We start from the raw sequence: 22,499 nt of genomic DNA, 5'->3' as shown, positions 1-22,499 counted from the left end.
TATGTAATTCATTCCTTGTTTCAAGTACTATTTTGTATTGTTCTTATTGTTTTATAGTATAGTACAAGAGACAAGACTGGTTTACTCGACTTGACTAGATCTTTATTACAAGAAAACATTGATCTTAAGTTAATTCAAGGCTTAAGTTCTCAAACCTTGTCTGCGCAGATCCTTGGATTCACGAAAACCCTCTGCCATGACATGGGGCATGGATGTCCATGATGTGGCGTAAGATTAAATGAAGCACATGTTTTGAAAATAACACGATGTGGCATGAAGATGGTCATGCCGTAGCTTCCGCTCCAGCTTAAACCTAAGATTTTTAGGGTTTCCCTCATATATAAACACCTTAACTCTCATTCTAGTTCATATTCTTCAGCCTCCACCTCCCCATCTCGAAACCCTAACCTCCATGCATGCTTAAGAATCCATATCCTTGATTTTGAGACTTATTCTTCGGGTTTTAATGGATATTTGGAAGAAGGAAGTTCACAAGGAAGCAAGAGAACAAGAAGCAAGTTTGGATCCAACATTCTCCTTAGTTTTCTAAGTTGTTGAAGGAATAAAGTTCATACCTTCACACCTTTTCTTCTAGATTCAAGTTCTAGGTCATATTTGGGTGGTTTTGGTCCCTTTCTTGGATGTTCTTAGAGTTTGAAGAACTCCAGAACTTGTGGTGGCTTTCCTATGTCCTTGAACTTCTGTTAATTGAGAAAAGGACATGTTTGGCGTATTTTTGTCCATCTTCAAGTTATAGCCTCATTAAGGACTTAATGGACTTAGAATACTAGATCCAGCATTGGAATAGAGTTCTAATCGATAAGATTGGAAACTTTATCCATTAAGTCAGTGTGGAAATGTAGAGATTTAGAATAAGCTTGCAAAGAAGTCTTACACTTGAGGGGAGGTTCATACTTGCCAAAGCTGACAACTTTATGGACTTAGAGACCCAAGTGAGTTCAGATCTGAAGTTGTAACTTCATATCTTAGCTCAAACACAAGAAAAGCTTCCAAAAATCCATCCAAAAGAGATTTAGAATGAAATGAGGCCAAGCTAACAACTTAATACCTTCCAAAGGATGCTAACTGAGGTAAATCTCTGATTCCCACGTGTTCATTGCTTCTAGTTGTTGGTTCCCCAAGCTTTTCTCATGAAAAATCCTTCTTCAAAGCTTAAGACACATAAATGGAGCACACTCACACGAGTGAGGGCTATGGGGTATCAAGAGGCTGTGAAGGGGATGCTGGGGAGGCCAATGATCCTTTAAATAGGGTGAAAAACCCCAAAAATTAGGGTTTCATCCTCCAACTTCTACTCGTCGAGTCCCTCCTTGGACTCGGCGAGTAGGTCACTTAAGCACGTGGACCAACCCGCTGCTACTCGACGAGTCGGGAAACCATCTCGTCGGGTAAACCTTGAAATCAAGAAAATTCTTATATAAAAAAAATCAATACCTGGGAATCGGGACGTTACAAATTAAGCTCTTAATGAGAGAAGTGGTATTCTACCAGTAGCCACGACGTAGTCAAGTTTACAATTACAATTGTCTTGTCTTGGCATTACCACGACGTGACAATGTCCTGCATGTTGATTGTTTAACCTTATGTTCCCACGATGTGGCCAAGGAGGGCCACGATGTGGTGTTGACTTTGACCAAGTTGATCGTTGACTTTTTGACCAGTTTGACTTAGGTAAAACTTGAAGGATTTGGGTTGTTGATTAAGGCTCTACCTAGTTTTTGGTGCCAGGTGCCAGTAGGTTCGCGGGAGCAATCAATGCAGAAAGTAAGCATGTAGTGGTGTTCTTGGGTTTCCAATTCAGGTGAGTTTTCTACACTGTATCTGTGGGTCGAAGACACGAATGTCGGCCCACTAGATTTGTTATGTATCTTTGTGTATAGGATGTTGCGATGCAGTAATGATCTAATATATATATATATATATATATATATATATATATATATATATATATATATATATATATATCCTTGTGTGTTAGGATGTAGCAGTAGTGGTTTGCTAGTTAGAGTACCAGTAAGTTGGTTATCATCTAGTGGAATGCCTTAGGGGTTGTATGTAGTCATGTAGGATAGGCTGAGAAATCTTGATCTAGGCTTTCTTATATGTTCCTTGTTTGGTTGGGCCCCAAGAGTAGGATCATCTGTTCGGGTGTCTCTCTCACCTCTTGTTACATATGGCTATGCATTCCTTGGAGATATGATGGTAGTGGAGCAGTGTGTTCTAAAGGGACTACTAGGCGGTAGTGAATTATTCGATAGTTCGATTCGTAGTTGCATGTGCTTATGTGCCTACTTGATTTCTTGTTTGTTTATATGTCGACATATTGTGGTGGGTTAGGTTGAGGCGGTCTTACTTTTTCCAATAGGTCAAGATACAAGGTGCGGTGTTCTTGGGTTTCCAATTCAGGTGAGTTTTCCTCACTAAACCCATGGGTCGAAGACACCAATGTCGGCTCACTAGATTTGTTATGTATCCTTGTGTATAGATCTTGTAGTGCGGTAGTGATCTATTATATATATATATATATATATATATATATATATATATATATATATATATATATATATATATATATATAGCCACGTAAGATAGCCTGAGAACTCTTGATCTTGGCTTTCTTGTCTATTCCTTATTTGGTTGTGGCTCTAGAGTAGGATCATCTGACCAAGTGTCTATCTCACCTTTGGTTACATATGGCTATGCACTCCTTAGAGATTTGTCAGTAGCGAAGCAATGTGCTTTGAGTGGCCTAGTAAGCGGTAATGAACTATTTGAAAGGTAGATTTGTACTTGCATGTGCTTATGTGCCTACTTGATTTCTTGTTAGTTTATATGTCTGACATATTGTGGTCGGTTAGATTGAGACGGCTCTGCTTTGCGTTGTAGGCCAAGATACCAAGTGCGGGCCGACTATAAATCATAGACACAGAGGCTTGGGAGGAGTTTAAATATGTGAAGTTCTACCTTAATTAAAATGAAAAATTTTGATGTAAAAAATTAGACGTTACAAAGGGATTGCTTTATACTCCTTGTATTGTTAAAACTGTTTATGTGAATCAGATTGATGAGATTTCATCAAACAGTTGAGTATTTAAAAGGTACCCGTTTAAACAAGATGAAGATGTTCAACTTGAAAAAAAAAACAAACAAACAAAGATTTTTTATTTTTCTTTTTGATAATGTAACAATTTTGATGTCACGTCAATATATCAAATCAACATCTAGTTCCACTAAAACATGGCAACCGGATAAGAAGTATGATTAAATGTTAAAGTTGAAAAGCAATAAAATTTGAAAAATGAGATATTATTTAGAACAAAAAGAAAATAATAAAGTTTCAAATACAAAATTGATAATATACTTACCACTTTTCCAACTTTATTCAACGTATGAAAATTGATGTTTAGTTTTTCACCCATTGTTTGTTTTCATTTGTTTTCTGGTATTTCTAGTTAGGTGCCAAGATTAAATAAAAGAATAGATGAAATCTCACAATCAAATGTGGTGCCATGGCCATTGTTGCGTCTCCATCAATCCCTTTTGCTTCAACCCTTAATTGTTGCTCAATCCAAATTCCTTCTTTAAAATCACTCAAAAACCTCCCTTCTGCAACTCAAAAAAACACACACAAACAATGAAGAACACCGTCAACAATGGCAGCACGAAGCTCATCCTCCTCCACCCCTACGTTCAAAAACAAGCTTCCTCCACCCGCCTTTACTGGCTCATCGCCGCCGTTTCCATTTTTGCGGTAGCTTCCCTCCTCACATTCATTTACACACGCGAAACCTTCACCACCACCACCACGACCATCGCCGCTGCAACTTCCATCACCACCGCTGCCTCAACCCTCAACCACCACATCCTTCCGAAATCAGTCACCAAAGCTCTTATTCACTACGCAGCCAACACCAACAGCTCCGATCACATGTCAAACACCGATATTAAACAAATCTCCGACGTCCTCCGGCAATGTCCGTCACCTTGTAACTTTCTTGTTTTCGGCCTGACACCGGAGACCCTTCTCTGGAACGCTTTGAACCACCATGGCCGGACTGTTTTCATCGATGAAAACCGTTATTATGCTGCGTATATCGAGGAAAAGCACCCAGAGATTGAAGCTTATGATGTTCAATACACGACAAAGATCAGCGAGCTTAATGATCTTATAACTTCTGTTAGAGAACAAGTGCGAAATGAATGTCGACCTGTGCAAAATCTTCTGTTCTCCGATTGTAAAATTGGACTGAATGATCTTCCGAATCAGTTATATGAACTGGATTGGGACATCATACTGGTGGATGGGCCACGTGGGTATTGGCCGGAGGGGCCGGGGAGGATGTCGGCCATCTTCACCGCCGGCGTGCTGGCGAGGAGCAAAAAGGGTGGTAACCGGAAAACTCATGTTTTCGTGCATGATTATAAGAGGAAAGTGGAGAGGGTTTCGAGTGAAGAGTTTTTGTGTAAAGAGAATTTAGTGAAGTCTTCTAAGGATTTATTGGCGCATTATATGGTGGAAAGAGTGACGGAGGAGAGTAACAGCCGCCACTTCTGCCGGAACCACTCCGTCAGGGCGAGGTAGGGACATCGATCGTCTTCTCCGGCGGCTTATTAATTGCATGTGTGATATATAAAAGATATCCGCTGTAAAATTTGATTATTTATGATCAACATTTGAGATTTTGGGTGTTTTATGTGTTTAAATAAATTTTCCTTTTTTTTTTTTTTTCTTGAAATATTTGTTTAAATGGAATTTCTTTAACAGAAAGATAAAAGATATATCTTTTTGATGTTATTTTCTTCAGTTTTATCATGTCTATATGATTTTTAAGTAGAAATTGGGTCGAGTAGGTTTGACATATTATTATGAAAATTATCATTAATTCATTATAATAGTTTTTTTAGTAATCTTTGGGCTATTCCATCTAAAGGTAGCAAAATAAGCATGTTGGGCGGATTGAATCACGGGCTGAAATTTGTTCGGATCAAAACGGGTTGGAATAGTTGACCAGCATACACTTTTGTCTACAAATAGCAACCCAAAAACTTTGATACAATCATACAAAATATTGAAATTTAAACTAAAAATATACAATAAATGTGTGATTATAACACAAGATTGGTCTAGACAAATTCGACAGTTGAAATCTAGTACGGTAGAGCAATGGGTAGCTCAAGTTCTCACGCACCCTATCCAAGGCAACATAGTTAGATCATTGGCCAGCTTAGCTAGTGGCCAACTTAAGCAAGGCAAAGTACACATACATACACTATTTATGTCCAATAATGAAGATGATTTTGAGTTGGAAATTTTTTGCTTTTAACTTTGTCTTGTACTTCTAGGTTAGTTAGAGTTAGGTTATGGTTTTGATTTTATATTGATTTAGGATTACTTTTTTTTTTTCTGGGGGGAGGGGATTCAGATCAATGAAGATTGTTTCCTTGAAATGATTTCTTGTACATATATGGATTTAGGGATGAAGAATTGAAGATGGAAGGAGATTTCAATGATTTGGGGTTTTAGAGATTTTTTTTAAGATTTTAATCATAATCTTTGTATATTAACAAAGTATTGGGGTTTGAGTTATGAAATCGAAAAAACATCAAAACTACATATATTTTTATGAGTTTGAATGAACATGGTTTTAAAACATAAAAACTCACTTCTCTTTCTTCGTTATGAAATTGTTTTATTGATTTCCTGAAAAATAATTTACAATAAACTTTTGGACCCAATGAAACCATATAAATATGTGTGGTATGAACATGGCGGTAGTAGTTTAGGGATTGGTAATGATAATGATAATGATAGTGATAGTGATAACGATAATTATAACGCTAACGATAACGATAATAATAATAATAATAATAAATAAATAAATAAATAAATAAATATTTTTTTGACACTTATCACTCATTTAATTTGTCAAATATCATTTTATGGTTATTTTGAATTAATTTTTTTTTCAACATGTCATTTTATAAGTTTATCTATTTTATTAAATTTCACATAATATTTTAATGTAATAATTGTAATAAATGTAGTAATAAATGGATATCAAATTTTATTAATAAAAAAACATTTTAATTTCAAAATTTTCAAAATTAAAGATTATTAGTTTCTTTTCTTTATTTAAATTTAAAAGATAAAAAATATTTGTATAATAATAATTTATTATTGTTCTTATTTTCTTATAAATTTAATGTTCTCAAATATTTTGATCTTTATATTTAACTTTTTTTTTTTAAATTAACTCATGTAATACATGAATCTCACAACTAATAATAATAATAATAATAATAATAATAATAATAATAATAATAATAATAATAAATAAACTTTAATAAAGTTTTTTTTCCTTAAGTTTATATGAATGTCATGCCATCCTTATATGCACTGAGGTGGTCATTAACCTAGGTGGAATGCCATTATAGTATGTCTATGGTGACAATTTTAAGACTTTAAAGTTGAAATTAACATAATTGTAACAAAACCAACACTTTTATGACTAATTTTTCTATGACCTTTCTTTTTCCACTGTCCAATATGGTTGGAATTCCTAGAGTGAAAGCTCAAATAAGTTGTGATGGAAACACCACAAGAACAGTTTCATCATTAAAGAGAAATGGATGAGAAATTATTTGATTTATGAAGCCATTTTAGTACGTATTATTCTTGGTTATTGCCCAGATGTAAAAATTCAATAGTGTTTTTTTGGTGGGTTTAAAAAGAGAAATTTTATACCTATCTTTAATTGTTTTGTGTATCCTATGTAATTTTTATGAGTGATAAGAATACATATTATAATATAATGCACCTGTTTAAAAATCATCGATTGATTGATGTTTGTAATTTATGGGTTAGCTTTTTGTTAGTTTTGGTTTAGTAAAATTTGATTATTTGTTATATATATATATATATATATATATATATATATATATATATATATATATATATATATATATATATATATATATATATATATATATATATATATATATATATATATATATATATATATAAGTGTTATTTAAAATAAAGCAATTAAAAAAATGTAAGGTTATTTTCTTTTTGTGTTTTACTTTTATTATCTTTAAGTTTTCTTCATATTTGGTATTGGTCAAATTTTTACCCTCAAAGTTTGAAGCTCATTGTAATTTTTGAAAATGAATAATGACTTAAAAGTAATATATTTTTTGATTTGCAATCATTTGGTCATTGGTTTTATTTCATCCATATTTATCCATTAAACTTGTTAAATTGTACACATTCAGTCCATATGATTGGCTATTTTAAGTAAACCAGAAAAAGTGACTTAATAGGGTAATATATTTCTTACTTTGTATACATTTAGTCCTTAATATTTTTTTGCATATTTAATCTTTAATATTTTTTTGTTGCAAAATAAATTTGTTGTTGTTTTGTACACACTCAGTACTTATGACCAATTTCTTTAGGTTTTTCTCACAATATCCTATACAGACCATCATTAATAAAGTGTTCGGAGCTAGTGATGCTTATGACCACTAAGACTTCGACTGCTTGGTTGCTTAGGTCTTGTGTTTTGAACGTAGTAACTTCTTCGTATCATCTCAAATTTAATGATCTTTATATCCATGTGTTCATATTTGAGTCTACGAAACTTTCGTTTAAATTACCACAATTAAAATGTAATATATTTTTCCTTACGATCTTTATATCCATGCTTTCTATGTAAATGTATATATGAATGTTATATATATATATATATATATATATATATATATATATATATATATATATATATATATATATATATATATATATAGGTTCGGGTGCATTTGAGATCATTCTAATTTTGTGAGACCGTGAGACCAAATCTAAAAATAATTTTAAAATACAAAATAAATAGAAAAAGCCAAAAATTCTTTTTTTAAACATTATTTTCGGAACTTGAATTAACTAAAAAAAAAACTTGTTTTTTTTTTTTTTAAATATGTGAAATATTCTAATAGAATATTACACTGATATATTCTAAAAAATAATTTTAAAATGCAAAATAAATGGAAAAATCTAGAAATTCTTTTTTTAAATATTATTTTCGGAACTTGAATTAACTAAAAAAAATCTCATTTTTTTTTTTTTAAAAATACGTGAAATATTCTAATAGAATATTACACTGTACATATTTTAAAAAATAATTTTAAAATGAAAAATAAATTGAAAAATCCAAAAATTCTTTTTTTAAATATTATTTTCGGAGCTTGAATTAACTAAAAACAATAAAAAAAAAATAAAAAAATGCATCTCACGGTCTCACAAAATTAAACCGTCTCACATGAACATATATATATATATATATATATATATATATATATATATATATATATATATATATATATATATATAAACTGTAAAAAAAAAATATAATCTTTTAACATAGATTACAGCAGACTTAAATGTGCATACGTGAATATAAAGATCATTGAAATTCGAGATCGTATGAATATGTAACAATGTTCATAACAAAAGACCTAAGCCAAATCATAAGACCAAAGTAGTCAAGACACAGTCGTCATAAGCATCAACATCTCGAACACCTTATTGATGATTTTCTCATGTAGGATATCATAAGAAAAACCTAAAGAAACCGATCATAAGAATATTGAATGTGTACAAAAACAACAAAGACTAATTTTGCAACAAAAATATTAAGAACTAAATGTAACAAAATATTAAGAACCAAATTTGTACAAAGTGGATATTTATAAAAAAAATTGAAACGGTAAATATTGATAAATAAATTTAAAAAAAAAAAAAAAAAAAAAAAAAAAAAAAAAAAACTCAATGATCATATATATATATATATATATATATATATATATATATATATATATATATATATATATATATATATATATATATATATATATCTTTACTACTTATAAAAGAAATCTAACTAATTCTATAAATAGATTGAATATAATAATATTATTTTTTTAAGACGTCCAAACTATTAAGCTTGAAGTACAACCCATTTATAATATAATAATATAAAACTTTAACCCTATCTTTTATCCCCTAAAAATCTTGTATCAAATTAATAGAAAAATTCATTTGCAAATTGAACCCGTCAATCTCAACACTTCAGCCATTTGAAGCGGTCAATGTCAACAATTTATAGAGGATCTCTTCTCTCACATTGGTAACAAGTCATCTCATAATATCTATCTTCGTAATCCCTTCAAAGTAAGAAATATACGCACATTCTCTCGAAGAACCATAACCAGTAACCAAGATAGTATAACCACCACCACTACAGCCGCTCGGCCTCCTTCCGCCTTCAACCAACCACTATCACGACTACCGCCCTTCCTCTCACCCATGACATGAACTTTCTTTTGGAACATAACATTTTTCTTTAAAAACTATCGTTGAAAAAAGCTATTTGTCCCCGCCGCTGTGCGCGGGTAACGGCTAGTATATATATATATATATATATATATATATATATATATATATATATATATATATATATATATATATATATATCTTCGTAATCCCTTCAAAGTAAGAAATATACGCACATTCTCTCGAAGAACCATAACCAGTAACCAAGATAGTATAACCACCACCACTACAGCCGCTCGGCCTCCTTCCGCCTTCAACCAACCACTATCACGACTACCGCCCTTCCTCTCACCCATGACATGAACTTTCTTTTGGAACATAACATTTTTCTTTAAAAACTATCGTTGAAAAAAGCTATTTGTCCCCGCCGCTGTGCGCGGGTAACGGCTAGTATATATATATATATATATATATATATATATATATATATATATATATATATATATATATATATATATATATATATATATATATATATATATATATATATATATATATATATCATCCCCTTTTGAAAACCACAAAAACAAACCCTTTCAAAAATTTGAAACCTTGACAAAAACTGCAGACCTATGCAAACAGCAAGGACCAAAAAACTATAATTCACTGTGGACAAAATTTAAAATCAATATTTTATTATACATCTAATATAATGGTTAGATTTTAAAAATAAAAAATGTATTTACATCAAGGGATCAAATAAAGAATCAGATTCCAACCACATCACTTAACGTTACTCCAAAGTCTCTCTCACTTAAAAAGATTCCCTCTTTCCGATCGCTTCATCGGAACGGAATCGCAGAATCCGGCGCCAGTATGTCCACAGACTTCCAATCCATTCCACTCATCGGTAAATTTCTCATATCATTTTGGCGAAAATTTAAAACCTAGGATCTCTATTTCACTCTAGCCTTTTGTCCTTATACTACTCAATCAATACAAAATTTGCAATAATCTAAGGTTGAAGAAACATCACGAAGTTCCGATTTGTATTCACTCGATTTAGAAGTTCATCTTCTTCGTCGTCATATATATTTCTTGAATAAAAAACGTCGTGTAGTGAAAATTTTAGGTGTTTCTAGAGTTGCGTTATCTAAACGATTGTTGCAAATCTATGTTGATTTTGAATTCAAGAACCAATTCGCTTCAATCGATGGCTTTAATTGCAATGTTTCTTAAGAATATATGTTAGGAATTACTAATTGGCTTGATAGTTGATATGTTGTGTGTTTGGTTTTCATTGTATTTGTGAGGCAGATATTAGTCCTCTTGTCGCCAAGTGTGATGATCCAAATGTATCCCAAGACAAAGATGTTGCAGAAGTTGTTAGACTTCTAGATCAAGCTTGTAGAGAAGCTGGATTCTTTTACGTGGTATTTAATGCTAACCTATCTTTCCTTTAACCCTTTTGATGTGACAAAACATGTTATACTGCGTTCAAGATTGGGACCACATTCATTGGCAGATTGATCGTGACTGTGTCTATGATTGTAATTGTCTGACAACATTCATTGACAGATTGATTGATTGAGACTGTGTCTGTGATTGAGATAGTATAACGATATTCTACTGTGATTGTGACTGTCTTTCCTTTAACCCTGTTGATGTGATAAAACATGTTGTACTGCGTTCAACATAAACTGGGATCGGGACGAAATTTATTGGCAGATTGATTGTGATTGTGTCTATGACTGTAATTGTCTGACGACATTCATTGACAGATTGATTGTGACTGTGATTGAGATAGTATAACGATATTATACTGTGATTGTGACTGTGATTGATGTTAATAGATATAATTGAACAGAAAGGACATGGTATACCGGACTCTCTTATCAAAGAGGTTAGAGAAATAACACACAAGTATTTTGGTCAACCTTACGAGGAGAAACTCAAGATCAAATTATCCGACAAAACCGGATACAGGTTTCACCAAATTAAATCAACACCTTCACTTAACCAAATTTATTTTTAAAAAAAAATAATACATCCAAAATCATTCTTAGTTTCTTTTTTCCTTAAAAATCATAGGGGATACCAAAGAGTTGGTGAAAATATCACAAAAGGCATACCCGATAGACATGAAGCCATTGATGTAAGCTCCATATATTTTTACCTCCCACTCCATTTTTATCCCTCTCTTATAACACTTTTTCCAATAGTGCTATAGTGAACTAAAGAAAGGGATGTATGGAGGTCTTGGTGACCCATTAGTAGGAATCAATAAATGGTATGTAAAGCTTTTATTTCATTAATAGAAAAACCATATAGTCAAGATTTTATTTAAACGCACTTTTTTTTTCTTTTAAATTTCTCAAAAGGCCATCTGATCCTCCGAGGTTTAAGGAAGTGATGGAGGAGTATCTTGCCCTTTGCACAGGTATATGTTAACCGTTGTGTTTACAAAGTAGGATTATTCGAATGGTTTTATGTAAACAAAAACGATTTTTTTTTTTTTTTTTTTTTTTTTTGGATAGAATTATCGAGAAAAATCATGAGAGGGATTGCTCTTGCACTTGGTGGATCAGTCGATGAATTTGAAGGCAAAATTGCGGGTGATCCATTTTGGGTGTTTCGTATTATTGGTTACCCTGGTTCCTTGTCAACATCTGACGAGGGTTTGCCAAAAAACGATATTGGATGGTAATTCAACTTTACATTTTTTTATTTTTATTTTTTTTTAAATTAATAACTCAATGGTTCTCATTTACATATCTTTTTTCTTTCTATGTTTTCACGATTCGTCTCTTTTCAAAATAAATCCAGTGGAGCTCACACCGATTACGGTACGTTTCTCAAATTCAAACTTACAATGGTATTCACGTCTTTTGCACATACAAGAGACTGCAAGTGTCAATGTCCAATTTAATTAGTCCAGTCCAATGCAAGTCAAACACAGTATAAGACTCAAGACTATATGTTATGTTCTGTCTTGTATTGTCTTGTTCTGTCCTTACAACGCAGAAGCTATGATGTGATGTTTCAGGGCTATTGACGTTGGTTAATCAGGACGACGACAAAACCGCCCTTCAGGTATCTGTTTGTTACATTCTCAATATATCATATGATAAAAAAAATATAGAATATTTTTTATTTTAAGCATTTTTAGTATAATGCTAATTTGCGATTACTTGATTTGCGAAGGTGAGAAATGTTTCAGGTGAATGGATATCAGCAGTTCCCATTCCGGGAACATTTGTATGCAATATTGGCGACATGCTTAAGGTCTGTATATATAAATACAAAGAAATAACAACATATTTTCATTTATTATCCTCTAAAAGGTTGATTAATTGCAGATTTTGACAAATGGTGTATATGAATCAACATTGCATCGGGTGATTAACAATTCCCCAAAATACAGAGTTTGTGTGGCATATTTTTATGAGGTTAGTTAGTTAATCCCTCTGTTTTTAACTTTTACGCTTGTAATTTTTTGTTTTATTTTCATTATGGATTGATATTGTTGTCGTTAAGCAGCCAAATTTCAATGCTGCAATAAAGCCATTGGAAATGTGTGTAAAGAAAAGTGGTGGAAAGAAGAAGTTTGAAGCGGCTGTTTATGGGGAGCATTTAGTTAGTAAAGTTCTGACTAATTTTACATATTAATTAATACGCATATTTTGATTCCAATATTGTTTGTTAATTGTGTATTAGTATCTATTAGTATCATATGAAGCATTAAAGACAATGATTTGTAAATGCAATCATGTGAATAATCCATAACTTAATGAATAAGTTTAGCCATTAATAGAACAATAAAAGGCAAGAATATATTTTCATCATTTTATCGACCCATGAATGATACTACTAAAGTGGCTTAGCTAAAAAAATAAGATAAATACTACCTTATGCCCTGACATTCTGAGGCCTCGTTTGAAAATCAAAGTGAGCCCTCGTAACAAATTTATTATAAAATATTATTAAGTAAATTTGCTATTTTTAAATTCGATACTTAAATTTGGTAGCAAACGTCTTGTAAATTCACTACCATAATATCATGTCTTCACTGAGTAATTTTCTAAAAGAAAAAGATAGAAAGACATTGCATTACTATTTTTTAAACATCGAGTTTCTAGCATTTTAGAAGCAAATTTATCTATTACACTTTTGATAATCAATATTTTCAAAAAAAAAAAAAAAAAAAAAAAAAAAAACGTTTTCAATCGATATAAAAGTTAAAGCATTTAATCTCTTCATGGCCGAGAGCAAATAAAATTTTAAAAGCTTTAGTTTTCAAAAGCTTATTTTTGTTGATGCAATTGTAATAGGAACAATCAACAATATTCTGTACACAGACAAAAAACCTGTTTATCATTTTTAAGAAATTTAGTATTTTGTTTGTTGTATTATGTTCAACCAGTAAATACTACAATTCCAATTTGTTGAATAAATCAACATCAATGTGTGAGATATAACCATTTTCCAACCTTTCAAGATTTTTTACGACTTGCCTTTAACTCAGTATTATTCAATGACTTCCAACTTTTCTGTTGTGTATAAGAAACCAAAACTGTTTCATATTGTTTGTATTATTCAAACATTCGCTCCAATTAACCAATAGTTTGATGAAATATATACACAAAATATCGAATCCTGAAACATATTTTTATTTTTCTTTGGATATAGATAATTTCATTAAATCATTAGTAGATTTTAGAATTTCAGATTAGATTTTGATTTTTTGACTTTCTTTGATTTTTTTTTCAAATTCAAATGACTTCAAGATTGGAAGCAAATTCTATAGTGTGCATATAAGAAATCAACAACCAACTCCATTAATCAGAAGAAAGACTTCAACAAATATTTTTAAAGAATAGAACTATAAATTTTCATTCAAATGTAGGATGATTTTACATGGATCAAATAACCCTTATTTGTAAATGCAATCATGTGAACAATCAATAACTTAATGAATAAGTTTAGATATTAATAGAAGGGCTCATTACAATAAAAGGCAAGAAGATATGTTCAACATTTTATCAACCTATGAAGATACTATTAAAGTGACTTAGCTAAAAAAAGCTATTTTTTCACTAAATTCATGAGAAGTTATGGAAGGTGTTTACCTGGTTTATAATATATTAGATTAGATGCATCTGTTAACTCTGTAGGCATTGAGCTTCCACTCCATGTTCATCTTTAGATACAGTTTCCAAACAGCTTCCCTCGTAAACAGGTTTCATAACACCAAGATCTTGAAGTCGATTCACCATATCATACAAAAACTCAAAGCTCAGCTTCGATTGTTTGTTAAAATCCTCCCTTACATGTGGATGAACCCTAAACCACTCCCCCAACATCTTGTGAACATGAGATCGAATCATTCTCCAAGGCACAGGATATTTCTCACAAAGCTTCAAATATTCAACCACTAATTCACCCTGATCAATCTTCCTGGATCCTGAAAAGAGATCTGGATTTTCAAGAAGTGATTCTGCTGAAAGGACTCCATCAGCTCCAGTGTAATCCAAGCAATTTTGAACATCATCCATATCACGGATGTTTCCATTGGCAAGGACTGGGATTCCGAGAGCTTTTTTAACTGCTTTAATGGCGTCCCAATTTGCTCTGATTTTTTTCCCGTCTTTTTCTTCTTTAGTGCGACCATGGACTGCGAGAAGAGAGCAACCTGCATCTTCTAACATTTTTGCGTAGTTTAATGTGTCTTGTAACTCTGGGAAGATTCGGATCTTGCAGGAAACGGGAACAGTGAGGTTTTGAGATAGTTTTTCTACTAAGGATTTCACGAGAGGAAGTTTATCCATTAGGAATGCTCCATAGTTTCCCCTTCTGGCAATACGCTGAGGACACCTTCATCGAAATCAACAAAATGGAATCAATTTTCGTAACTGAGAGTTAAAATCTGAGAACAAAATTGCTGTAAGTTTACCCCAAATTGATGTCGACGTAATCACAATAAGCTTCAACTCTTCGTGCTGCTTCTAGCAAAGTGTCTGGATCGTTGGCGCAAAATTGGATAAACAACGGCCGATCTTCCTGAAATTTTGAGAGATTATACGTTTTCTGGAGAGATTTGATTTGATTTAGATGTAGAAATGTACCTTGCAGGTGGTGAATTCTTGAGAGCGATACTTTTCGTTCTCGGAGAATATACGAGAGTGGAGCATAGGAGTATAAGCAGCTTCAGCTCCGTGGTTTCTACAAAGGATTCGAAAAGGCAGTTCTGAGTTATCCACCATTGGCGCGACAATAAGTTTAGGCTCACCAAGTTTCTTCCAATGCGACCAAGCTCTCTCGATCCGATCCTCTCGAGTTAAGTATCCATTTGAACTACTAACTAAAAACAATGATTCGTGGTTTAATGGTGGTGAAGCGGAGGTTTCAGCGGATTCGGAGCAGAGGTGGTCGTCTTCGCTGTCTGCGTCAGCCATTGTGGTGGGGGATGAAGTTAGGGTTTGATTGAGAGTAGAGAAGGTCATGAGTGCGGTGTTGTTTGGTTTGAAAGATAGGTGGTGGAGCTCGAGTTTGGCGAAGAGATAGAAGTTGACGGCGGATATGAATCTCATTAGGAGGATGAGGCGACGGGAAGGGGAGAGCCGCCCATCGCCACCGGCAACCGCCAACGAGTTTTGGAGGCAAAAAGGGTGCGGCGGAACCGTTGGGGTCAGTTTAAGTTTAACTGTTTTAGGGACTCAGGCCCAGCCCAATCAAATTTATTTCTAAAATCTAAACTATTATCTCTCTTTTTTTTTTCTTTCTTTCTTTTTCTTGAATTTTTTTTCGGGGGTTTTTGGGTTTCTTTATTCGTCAAAATTTTTACAAAAATAAGTAATTAAAAAAAAGTTAATACAAGAACACAATAATACACGTACTCATTATTTTAAAGTTGTCAAAAAATCACCTCTCTTTTTTTTTTCTTTGCTCAACTTTTCTGATTTATATATGTGTTTCTTTTTAAAGTTGTCAGAAATATGTTTTCTTTCGTAACACTTTTCCTCGAATCTCCTTCAAACATTTCTGATTTGTCATTTGTGTCGTCAAACAAGTCGTCTTCAACAAGATTGTCGACAACGAGATTCGTTTGAGCATTGAAGATTTGTTCCACCAAATCAGCACAAAGGTTGTAGTGTCCAACCATGTTGTATACTTTCGCTTTGTTCACCATATACATCTCCGAACTATACCAACTCCTTCGACATTTGGTAACTTCTCATTCTCATTGTAGCGGCAAATTGCATTCTCATTGTCTTCTAAAATCATATTATACAATATGATACATCGTACATTAAGCTGCTTATTCATCTACGCTCCATAGATCGTGTTGGTACTATGAGTCGTTCACAAGTTAGTTGTGGCTAGTTTCACAATTTCTTCGTAAAAGAGGATTTTTTTTGTTGTCGGGTGCAAACTTTCGCCTTCATTTTCTTGCAAAGAAGCAAGTGTTATGCGCATGACATCCCCGATAAATATCGTTTCCCGCAACGCCAATGTATCAGACGAAGTGGACAAAGAAGAAGATATTTCAAAATAAAAAATTTGTAAAGTCTAGAGAGAGCTTTGTGTTTGTTGGTGATTTTGAAATGAGAATTGAATTTTAATTTATATGAAAAAAAAAAAAAAAAAAAAAAAAAAAAAAAAAAAAAAAAGCCAATGACTACATTTAAACGGGCAAAACAAAAAGAGGGTGCGGCAAAACTGTGACTCGCGGCAAGCATACCACACCTTTCAATGGTGGCTAGGTGCAATGTTTACCACACACCGTATTACACCGCACATCGTGCAGTCTAAACATGCCGTTTGTCCCTTGTTTTTTTGGCTTAAAAGACGAATTTACCCTTTTGCAAACTAGTTAATCCAACCTTTTTTTCTTCTGGTTTTCACTTTATATATCACACTTCCTTTGTTGAATGATGTGGTTGAAATGCTAATTAACTTGTTGATACTCCTAATAACTTTTTGATTATCTTATTCATAGTTCTAGTAACTTTTTTGATCATTGAAATAATAAAAAATGACATTACAAACAAGATGAATATATATATATATATATATATATATATATATATATATATATATATATATATATATATATGTTAAGAGATAGTAATTTACCAAAAAGTTAGTACACAACATTGATTTTTTCGGATTTCAAGTTGGAATTACGTTTGATTTTCGGTTAGAACATTTTCATAAATGCAATATCTTTTTTGTTTATATAACTTTGAAATTGAATTATTTTGTTTCTACTGGTTTTTAAATGGCAAATATCTTTTACTGTAGTCAATTTGATTATAAATGATAGAACACTAACTTTGAAATTGAATTACAGAAGTTTTTTATTGGCATTTGTAATTTTTGCTCCTTGTTATGGAATATTTTTTGCATAAATTTATGCATTTTAAATAGATTTACGAGTAACTCATATCATTATATGTGTTAGTTGTTGTTAAGGATATGATATGATTAAGCGTTTTTGTCCACGACATTGAAAACCTTAGGACCGGTCTTGATCAAAGGTTGTAAAACACTCGGCGATAGCTAGTTGGTCGACTTGGGTCAATGGATTAATTGATGTAGACGAAGATTAATTGAGGATTAAAGGAAGACTTTAAATTATAAAATAATTTATTTGAAAAACAAATAAATATTATAAATATCTAAACAAAATTATTAAATAACAATAAAAAATTATGATCTAGTGTTTAAGCATTTAAGTCACGAATCATCATACATTAAGTTTATAACCAGTGTCGACATGAAAAGAAACAAAAAGTTGTTGTCGACTCATGAAAAAGATGAGAGACTTGATAAGAAGTGAGAATTATGGTTTTTTGTTTACTTATTTGTCTTTAATTTTATAATTTTTTCCGGTTTTATTTATTATTTGACTATTTTTTTTACTTTTGTTGACTTTGACTATTACCGTTGACTTGTTTCTAATCATCAACCATGTAATGTCTAGGCAACCATTAATCGCCCATCTAGATTTTTAGTTTACAACACTGATTTTTATACATAAAGAACCAAATTAAACCTAAAAGTTCATTTTCTTTTTCAAATAGGTTGATTTTTTATTCTGTTTCATTTTTTTTTTTTCACTCTCACTTCTTTTGACCCTTTATATTTTACTTTCCTACTCTTTAACCTCTTTATTTAAGATTTTATTTTATGTTTTATTGTCTGTTTCATTGTACGTCTATTTTCTTTTTCAGTAGTGGAAATAAATGGGGCGTTGGGAGTACTATAGTATCCCCAAAAAATTATTTTATATATATAAAAAACATTATTTATAAACATTTTTCTTGTTATTGTATCTCAACTAAAGAAATTATAACATGTTTTTTAATATCCAATATTAGATAACTAGATATAATATATATTGATAATGTTTGTACCACATATCAAAATTCATGGTTCCATCACTGTCCTCTTTACATTTATTTTTATCGGGTAATATTTTTTTTTTCTTAGTCACACACCGGCTAATGTTTCGTATACAAAAGATTATTCAAAAATAGACTACCATTTTTTTTTTCATATGAGAAGTCATCTATAAAAACAATCTCCCTGCCTACAAGTAGGAACTCGATTATTACTTCTTACCTTGGTCACTTGGTGTACCCCATCTTTATAGGCATTATTCTTTGTTGGTGTTACTCATGTAACATAATATCAAATATATAATAATTTCAACTAAATTTACACATCTATATTGTATACAAACAAACACAACACTTCCTCATATAAGCTATACACCAACTTCAATATAATATAAGATCTATGTGAAATCATTTGTTTACTCTTCAAAATAATCACTTAGTATATCCCACCACATCATCTGCACACAATTGTATACGTCTCTATATATTTTAGAGTCTCTTAAATTTATAAATTTATGATCGAATTTAAATCTATAAATTTATGATCGAATCTTCTTGACATACAATGGAAATTGTACACCACGAGCCCGAAGGCGATCCACCATTCTATAAATATACTCAAAACTAAGTTCCTTTTCTTTATTAAAATCATCCCTCACATCAGGATGCACATCAAACCACTTCCCCAACATTCCATAAACATGAGAAACAATAATACCCCATTTCACAGGGTACTTCTCACAAAGCTTCAAGTACTCCACCATCAACCTCCCTCGATCCACTCCTCCATCTTCAAACCAATCATCACCCTCCGCCACCCAATCCCCACTTCTAAATCCACCGAACAACGCCGGATTATCAAGCAAAGCCTCCGCCGACATTACTCCATCAGCACCTGTAACCTCCAAGCATTTGTCAACATCATCCATGTGACGTATGTTTCCGTTTGCAAGAACTGGGATTTTGACGGAGGATTTGACGGATTTAATGGCGTCCCAGTTGGCTCTTTCTTTTGTTCTTTCATCTCTGGTTCTGCCATGGACGGCGATCAGCGAGCAACCGGAATCTTCTAGTAGTTTCACGTAGTTTATTGTGTCGTGGAGTGATGGAAATAAGCGGATTTTGCAGGATACTGGGGTTGTGAGGTTTGTGGCTAGTTTTGTGACGAGAGATTTGATTAGAGGAAGATTATCCATGAGGAATGCACCATAGTTTCCGGTTCGGGCTATACGTTGAGGACACCCCAAGTTAATGTCGACATAATCGCAATATGATTCAACTCGATATGCTGCTTCGAGTAAGATCTCTGGATCGTTTCCGCAGAATTGGACAAACAGTGGACGATCTTCCTGTCATGAAACCCAAACCCAAAAGCTACATCAGAATACATCTTTGATTTCATATTTTCAACTCCAAAATTCGAATCGGAGAATGATGAGTTTCGAAAGGATAATTAAATCATCGATTTTTAGAAGCAAAAGGTCGAATTCGAAAATTCGATGTGTTTAACGACTTGATAATGAGAAATTTGAGGTAGAGGTTGAAATTAGGGCAAATTTAAACTACAGGAACTGGAAATTGATGCGAACTTGGGTATCGGATGTGAAATTTTATATGAAATTTGAATTTCATGAACGAATCATTGTTTATGTACCTTACAGGTGGTAAATTCTTTGGATCGATATTTCGTGCTCTCCGCAAAGATTCGAGAGTGAAGCATTGGTGTATAAGCAGCTTCGGCGCCGTATTTCCGGCATAGCATTCGGAAGGGAAGCTCTGAAGCATCATACATTGGCGCCACTATAAGCTTCGGCTGCTTGAGTTTCCTCCAGTGAGCCCATGCTTTCTCCTCCGATCTTATATGTTGGCGTTCGGTGGAGGAAGAAGAAGTATAAGCAGCGGAGAAGTTTGATTTCGGAAAATCATCGCCGCTGCGGCGGCGACCGAGTGGTGAGAATGTGGATAGACGACGGAGGCTATTTGGTGGGAGGGAATGGGTTTGGATGAGAAAAGCGGATAGGTCGTTTGTTGATGTCATCACATTTGGCAAGATGAGACCTGAAAGACGCTTTTTTAGTGAGTTGTTTTACAGGTTCGAGACATGAAAATTATATAGGCTCGGCTCGGCTCGGCTCCCAGTTTTTATACTTATTTTAAAGAGAAAAAGGCACAAATGGTTCTTGTAGTTTGTTTAAAATTATCATTTTGATCAAAAAATGTTTGGATTAGCACCAGAGGTCCAAAGTTTTCATTTTGTTGCTGTTCGATCCAATTTGTTTTTGATTTTTTTTCATAATAACGAATTTGCCCTTGTTAATATGATTTTTTTTCTTATTTTCAGATTTAAAAATAATAAAAATAAAAATAAAAATAGATCTCTCTCTCTCTACACATCCCAAGAACACATACCACCATCTTCTTTTTCAATCTCATATCTTCAGGTCACACCCTTTCTTGCCCGTATCTTCATATTCTCTCTACAAACTTAATGAAACTAATTACTCTCAGGATATTCTCCTTTCTCTCTTTTTTGAGTTGGGTAAAAAAAACCAAATCGGGTTCATCCAGAAACGTAAGGAGAAAAGTACATATCTTCGAATTCCATGAAAAAGAGTTGGAAATAGACGAGCAAAGCTTTTTGCTAAATATGTTCACTTTATGCTCTGATGTGTGCCTCCACTCTCAAAGAGAAGTGATTTGAAGAAACGAAATCCACCCCAATTTGAAGAGCCAGAGAAGTGATTACCAAAAGATTCCTAAAGAAATACATAGAGAGAAAGAGATTGTACTCTTCGTTTTTACCTGATTAGGTTTTGTTTTGGTGTTGTATCGCATCTTCAATTTAGGGATTCCTGAGGAGCCAATGCTCTTCAGTTGTTTATTGGTGTTTGGGTACCAACAACAGGAAAATGGAGGAGGGAATAGAGGCGGTAGAGATGTGAATAGGTTGGGGGAAGGAGAAGAATGAAGCAACAAAGGCTCTTGTTGACTGCTGCAGTTAAGGGGTTGCTCCGGTGGCCTCTTGACTGCTCCTATTCTGATCTGGAAGAAAACGCGAAGGGAAAGGGTAAGGCATATCACAGATAGAACAACAATAGGCATGAGAATTTGGGTTGCTATGAAGCCGATGAAAAACACAAGGAAAACGAGAAGGGGTTGTTGCCCTCTTGACAGCCGAAAAACCCCACCTCCGGTGGAGTTTTTCTCGTCTAAAAGTGAAGAAGAAGAAGAAGAAGAAGAAGAAGAAGAAGGGAGGCAGTAACAACAAGTATGGGGGTGTTTGGGTTGCTGGTCATCTAGAAAGAAGAAGAAAACATGGTTGGAACGGAGGGTAGCAACCTCCTTTTTGTTCTTGGGTTTTCCACATATATATATATATATATATATATATATATATATATATATATATATATATAGAGAGAGAGAGAGAGAGAGAGAGATTTTATTTTTATTATTATTATTTTTTTTAAATCTGAAAATCAGAAAAAAAAAATCATATTAACAGGGGAAAATTCATCATTTTGAAAAAAAATCAAAACAAATTGAACCAAACAAGCAAAAAAATGAAAACTTTGGACCTCTGGTGCTAGTCCAAATATTTTTGGACCAAAGTGGTAATTTTGAGCAAACCACAGGGACCATTTATACAGTTTAGTCAAGAGAAAATGAAATCTATAAAACTTGTTCTCTAATTTGCAATTGTTATTAACGGATTTACTTTTTTTTTTCATTAATTTTCTTAA

The 22,499-nt window shown here is 32.8% G+C and overlaps 4 protein-coding genes across 4 annotated transcripts; 2 read left to right on the top strand and 2 right to left on the bottom strand.

Annotated features, from left to right (window-relative positions):
* Positions 1-3,602: 3,602 nt before the first annotated feature.
* Positions 3,603-4,713, top strand: LOC145037038 (protein IRREGULAR XYLEM 15-like). Its single transcript, XM_078985585.1, has one exon. It carries the CDS (start codon positions 3,656-3,658, stop codon positions 4,601-4,603), a length of 948 nt encoding a protein of 315 aa, XP_078841711.1. The 5' UTR covers positions 3,603-3,655; the 3' UTR covers positions 4,604-4,713.
* A 5,393-nt stretch (positions 4,714-10,106) lies between these two features.
* On the top strand, positions 10,107-13,197 carry LOC145037037 (2-oxoglutarate (2OG) and Fe(II)-dependent oxygenase superfamily protein). The gene is made up of 12 exons (XM_078985584.1): positions 10,107-10,262; positions 10,670-10,785; positions 11,220-11,338; positions 11,444-11,507; positions 11,575-11,642; positions 11,734-11,792; positions 11,890-12,055; positions 12,179-12,198; positions 12,399-12,445; positions 12,557-12,637; positions 12,712-12,801; positions 12,893-13,197. Exons 1-12 carry the CDS (start codon positions 10,229-10,231, stop codon positions 13,019-13,021), a joined length of 993 nt encoding a protein of 330 aa, XP_078841710.1. The 5' UTR covers positions 10,107-10,228; the 3' UTR covers positions 13,022-13,197.
* A 1,109-nt stretch (positions 13,198-14,306) lies between these two features.
* Positions 14,307-16,053, bottom strand: LOC145037036 (uncharacterized). The gene is made up of 3 exons (XM_078985582.1): positions 15,478-16,053; positions 15,306-15,412; positions 14,307-15,226 (listed from the first exon to the last, which is right to left on the bottom strand). The coding sequence occupies exons 1-3, from the start codon at positions 15,940-15,942 to the stop codon at positions 14,515-14,517; spliced, it is 1,284 nt and encodes a 427-aa protein (XP_078841708.1). The 5' UTR covers positions 15,943-16,053; the 3' UTR covers positions 14,307-14,514.
* Positions 16,054-19,268: 3,215 nt separating this feature from the next.
* Positions 19,269-20,829, bottom strand: LOC145037035 (uncharacterized). The gene is made up of 2 exons (XM_078985581.1): positions 20,411-20,829; positions 19,269-20,105 (listed from the first exon to the last, which is right to left on the bottom strand). The coding sequence occupies exons 1-2, from the start codon at positions 20,792-20,794 to the stop codon at positions 19,296-19,298; spliced, it is 1,194 nt and encodes a 397-aa protein (XP_078841707.1). The 5' UTR covers positions 20,795-20,829; the 3' UTR covers positions 19,269-19,295.
* Between the last annotated feature and the right edge of the window lie 1,670 nt (positions 20,830-22,499).

Source organism: Lactuca saligna, chromosome 3 (assembly GCF_052625555.1).
Source record: "Lactuca saligna cultivar CGN05327 chromosome 3, ASM5262555v1, whole genome shotgun sequence".
Classification (NCBI taxonomy): Eukaryota; Viridiplantae; Streptophyta; class Magnoliopsida; order Asterales; family Asteraceae; genus Lactuca; species Lactuca saligna.
Note: the sequence above shows the minus strand (reverse complement) of the source record. Positions and strands in the feature narration are given on the sequence as shown.

Bases quoted from the DNA above. Each gene is read 5' to 3' on its own strand.
- LOC145037038 (XM_078985585.1), top strand. From the start codon at position 3,656: ATGAAGAACACCGTCAACAATGGCAGCACGAAGCTCATCCTCCTCCAC.
- LOC145037037 (XM_078985584.1), top strand. From the start codon at position 10,229: ATGTCCACAGACTTCCAATCCATTCCACTCATCG. The intron at 11,793-11,889 runs GTATATGTTAAC...TTTTTTGGATAG, and splicing joins GTATCTTGCCCTTTGCACAG to AATTATCGAGAAAAATCATG. The intron at 12,802-12,892 runs GTTAGTTAGTTA...GTCGTTAAGCAG, and splicing joins GTGTGGCATATTTTTATGAG to CCAAATTTCAATGCTGCAAT.
- LOC145037036 (XM_078985582.1), bottom strand. From the start codon at position 15,942: ATGAGATTCATATCCGCCGTCAACTTCTATCTCTTCGCCAAACTCGAG. The intron at 15,413-15,477 runs GTACATTTCTAC...TCAAAATTTCAG, and splicing joins AAGAATTCACCACCTGCAAG to GAAGATCGGCCGTTGTTTAT. The intron at 15,227-15,305 runs GTAAACTTACAG...ATTTCGATGAAG, and splicing joins TACGTCGACATCAATTTGGG to GTGTCCTCAGCGTATTGCCA.
- LOC145037035 (XM_078985581.1), bottom strand. From the start codon at position 20,794: ATGACATCAACAAACGACCTATCCGCTTTTCTCATCCAAACCCATTCC. The intron at 20,106-20,410 runs GTACATAAACAA...GTTTCATGACAG, and splicing joins AAGAATTTACCACCTGTAAG to GAAGATCGTCCACTGTTTGT.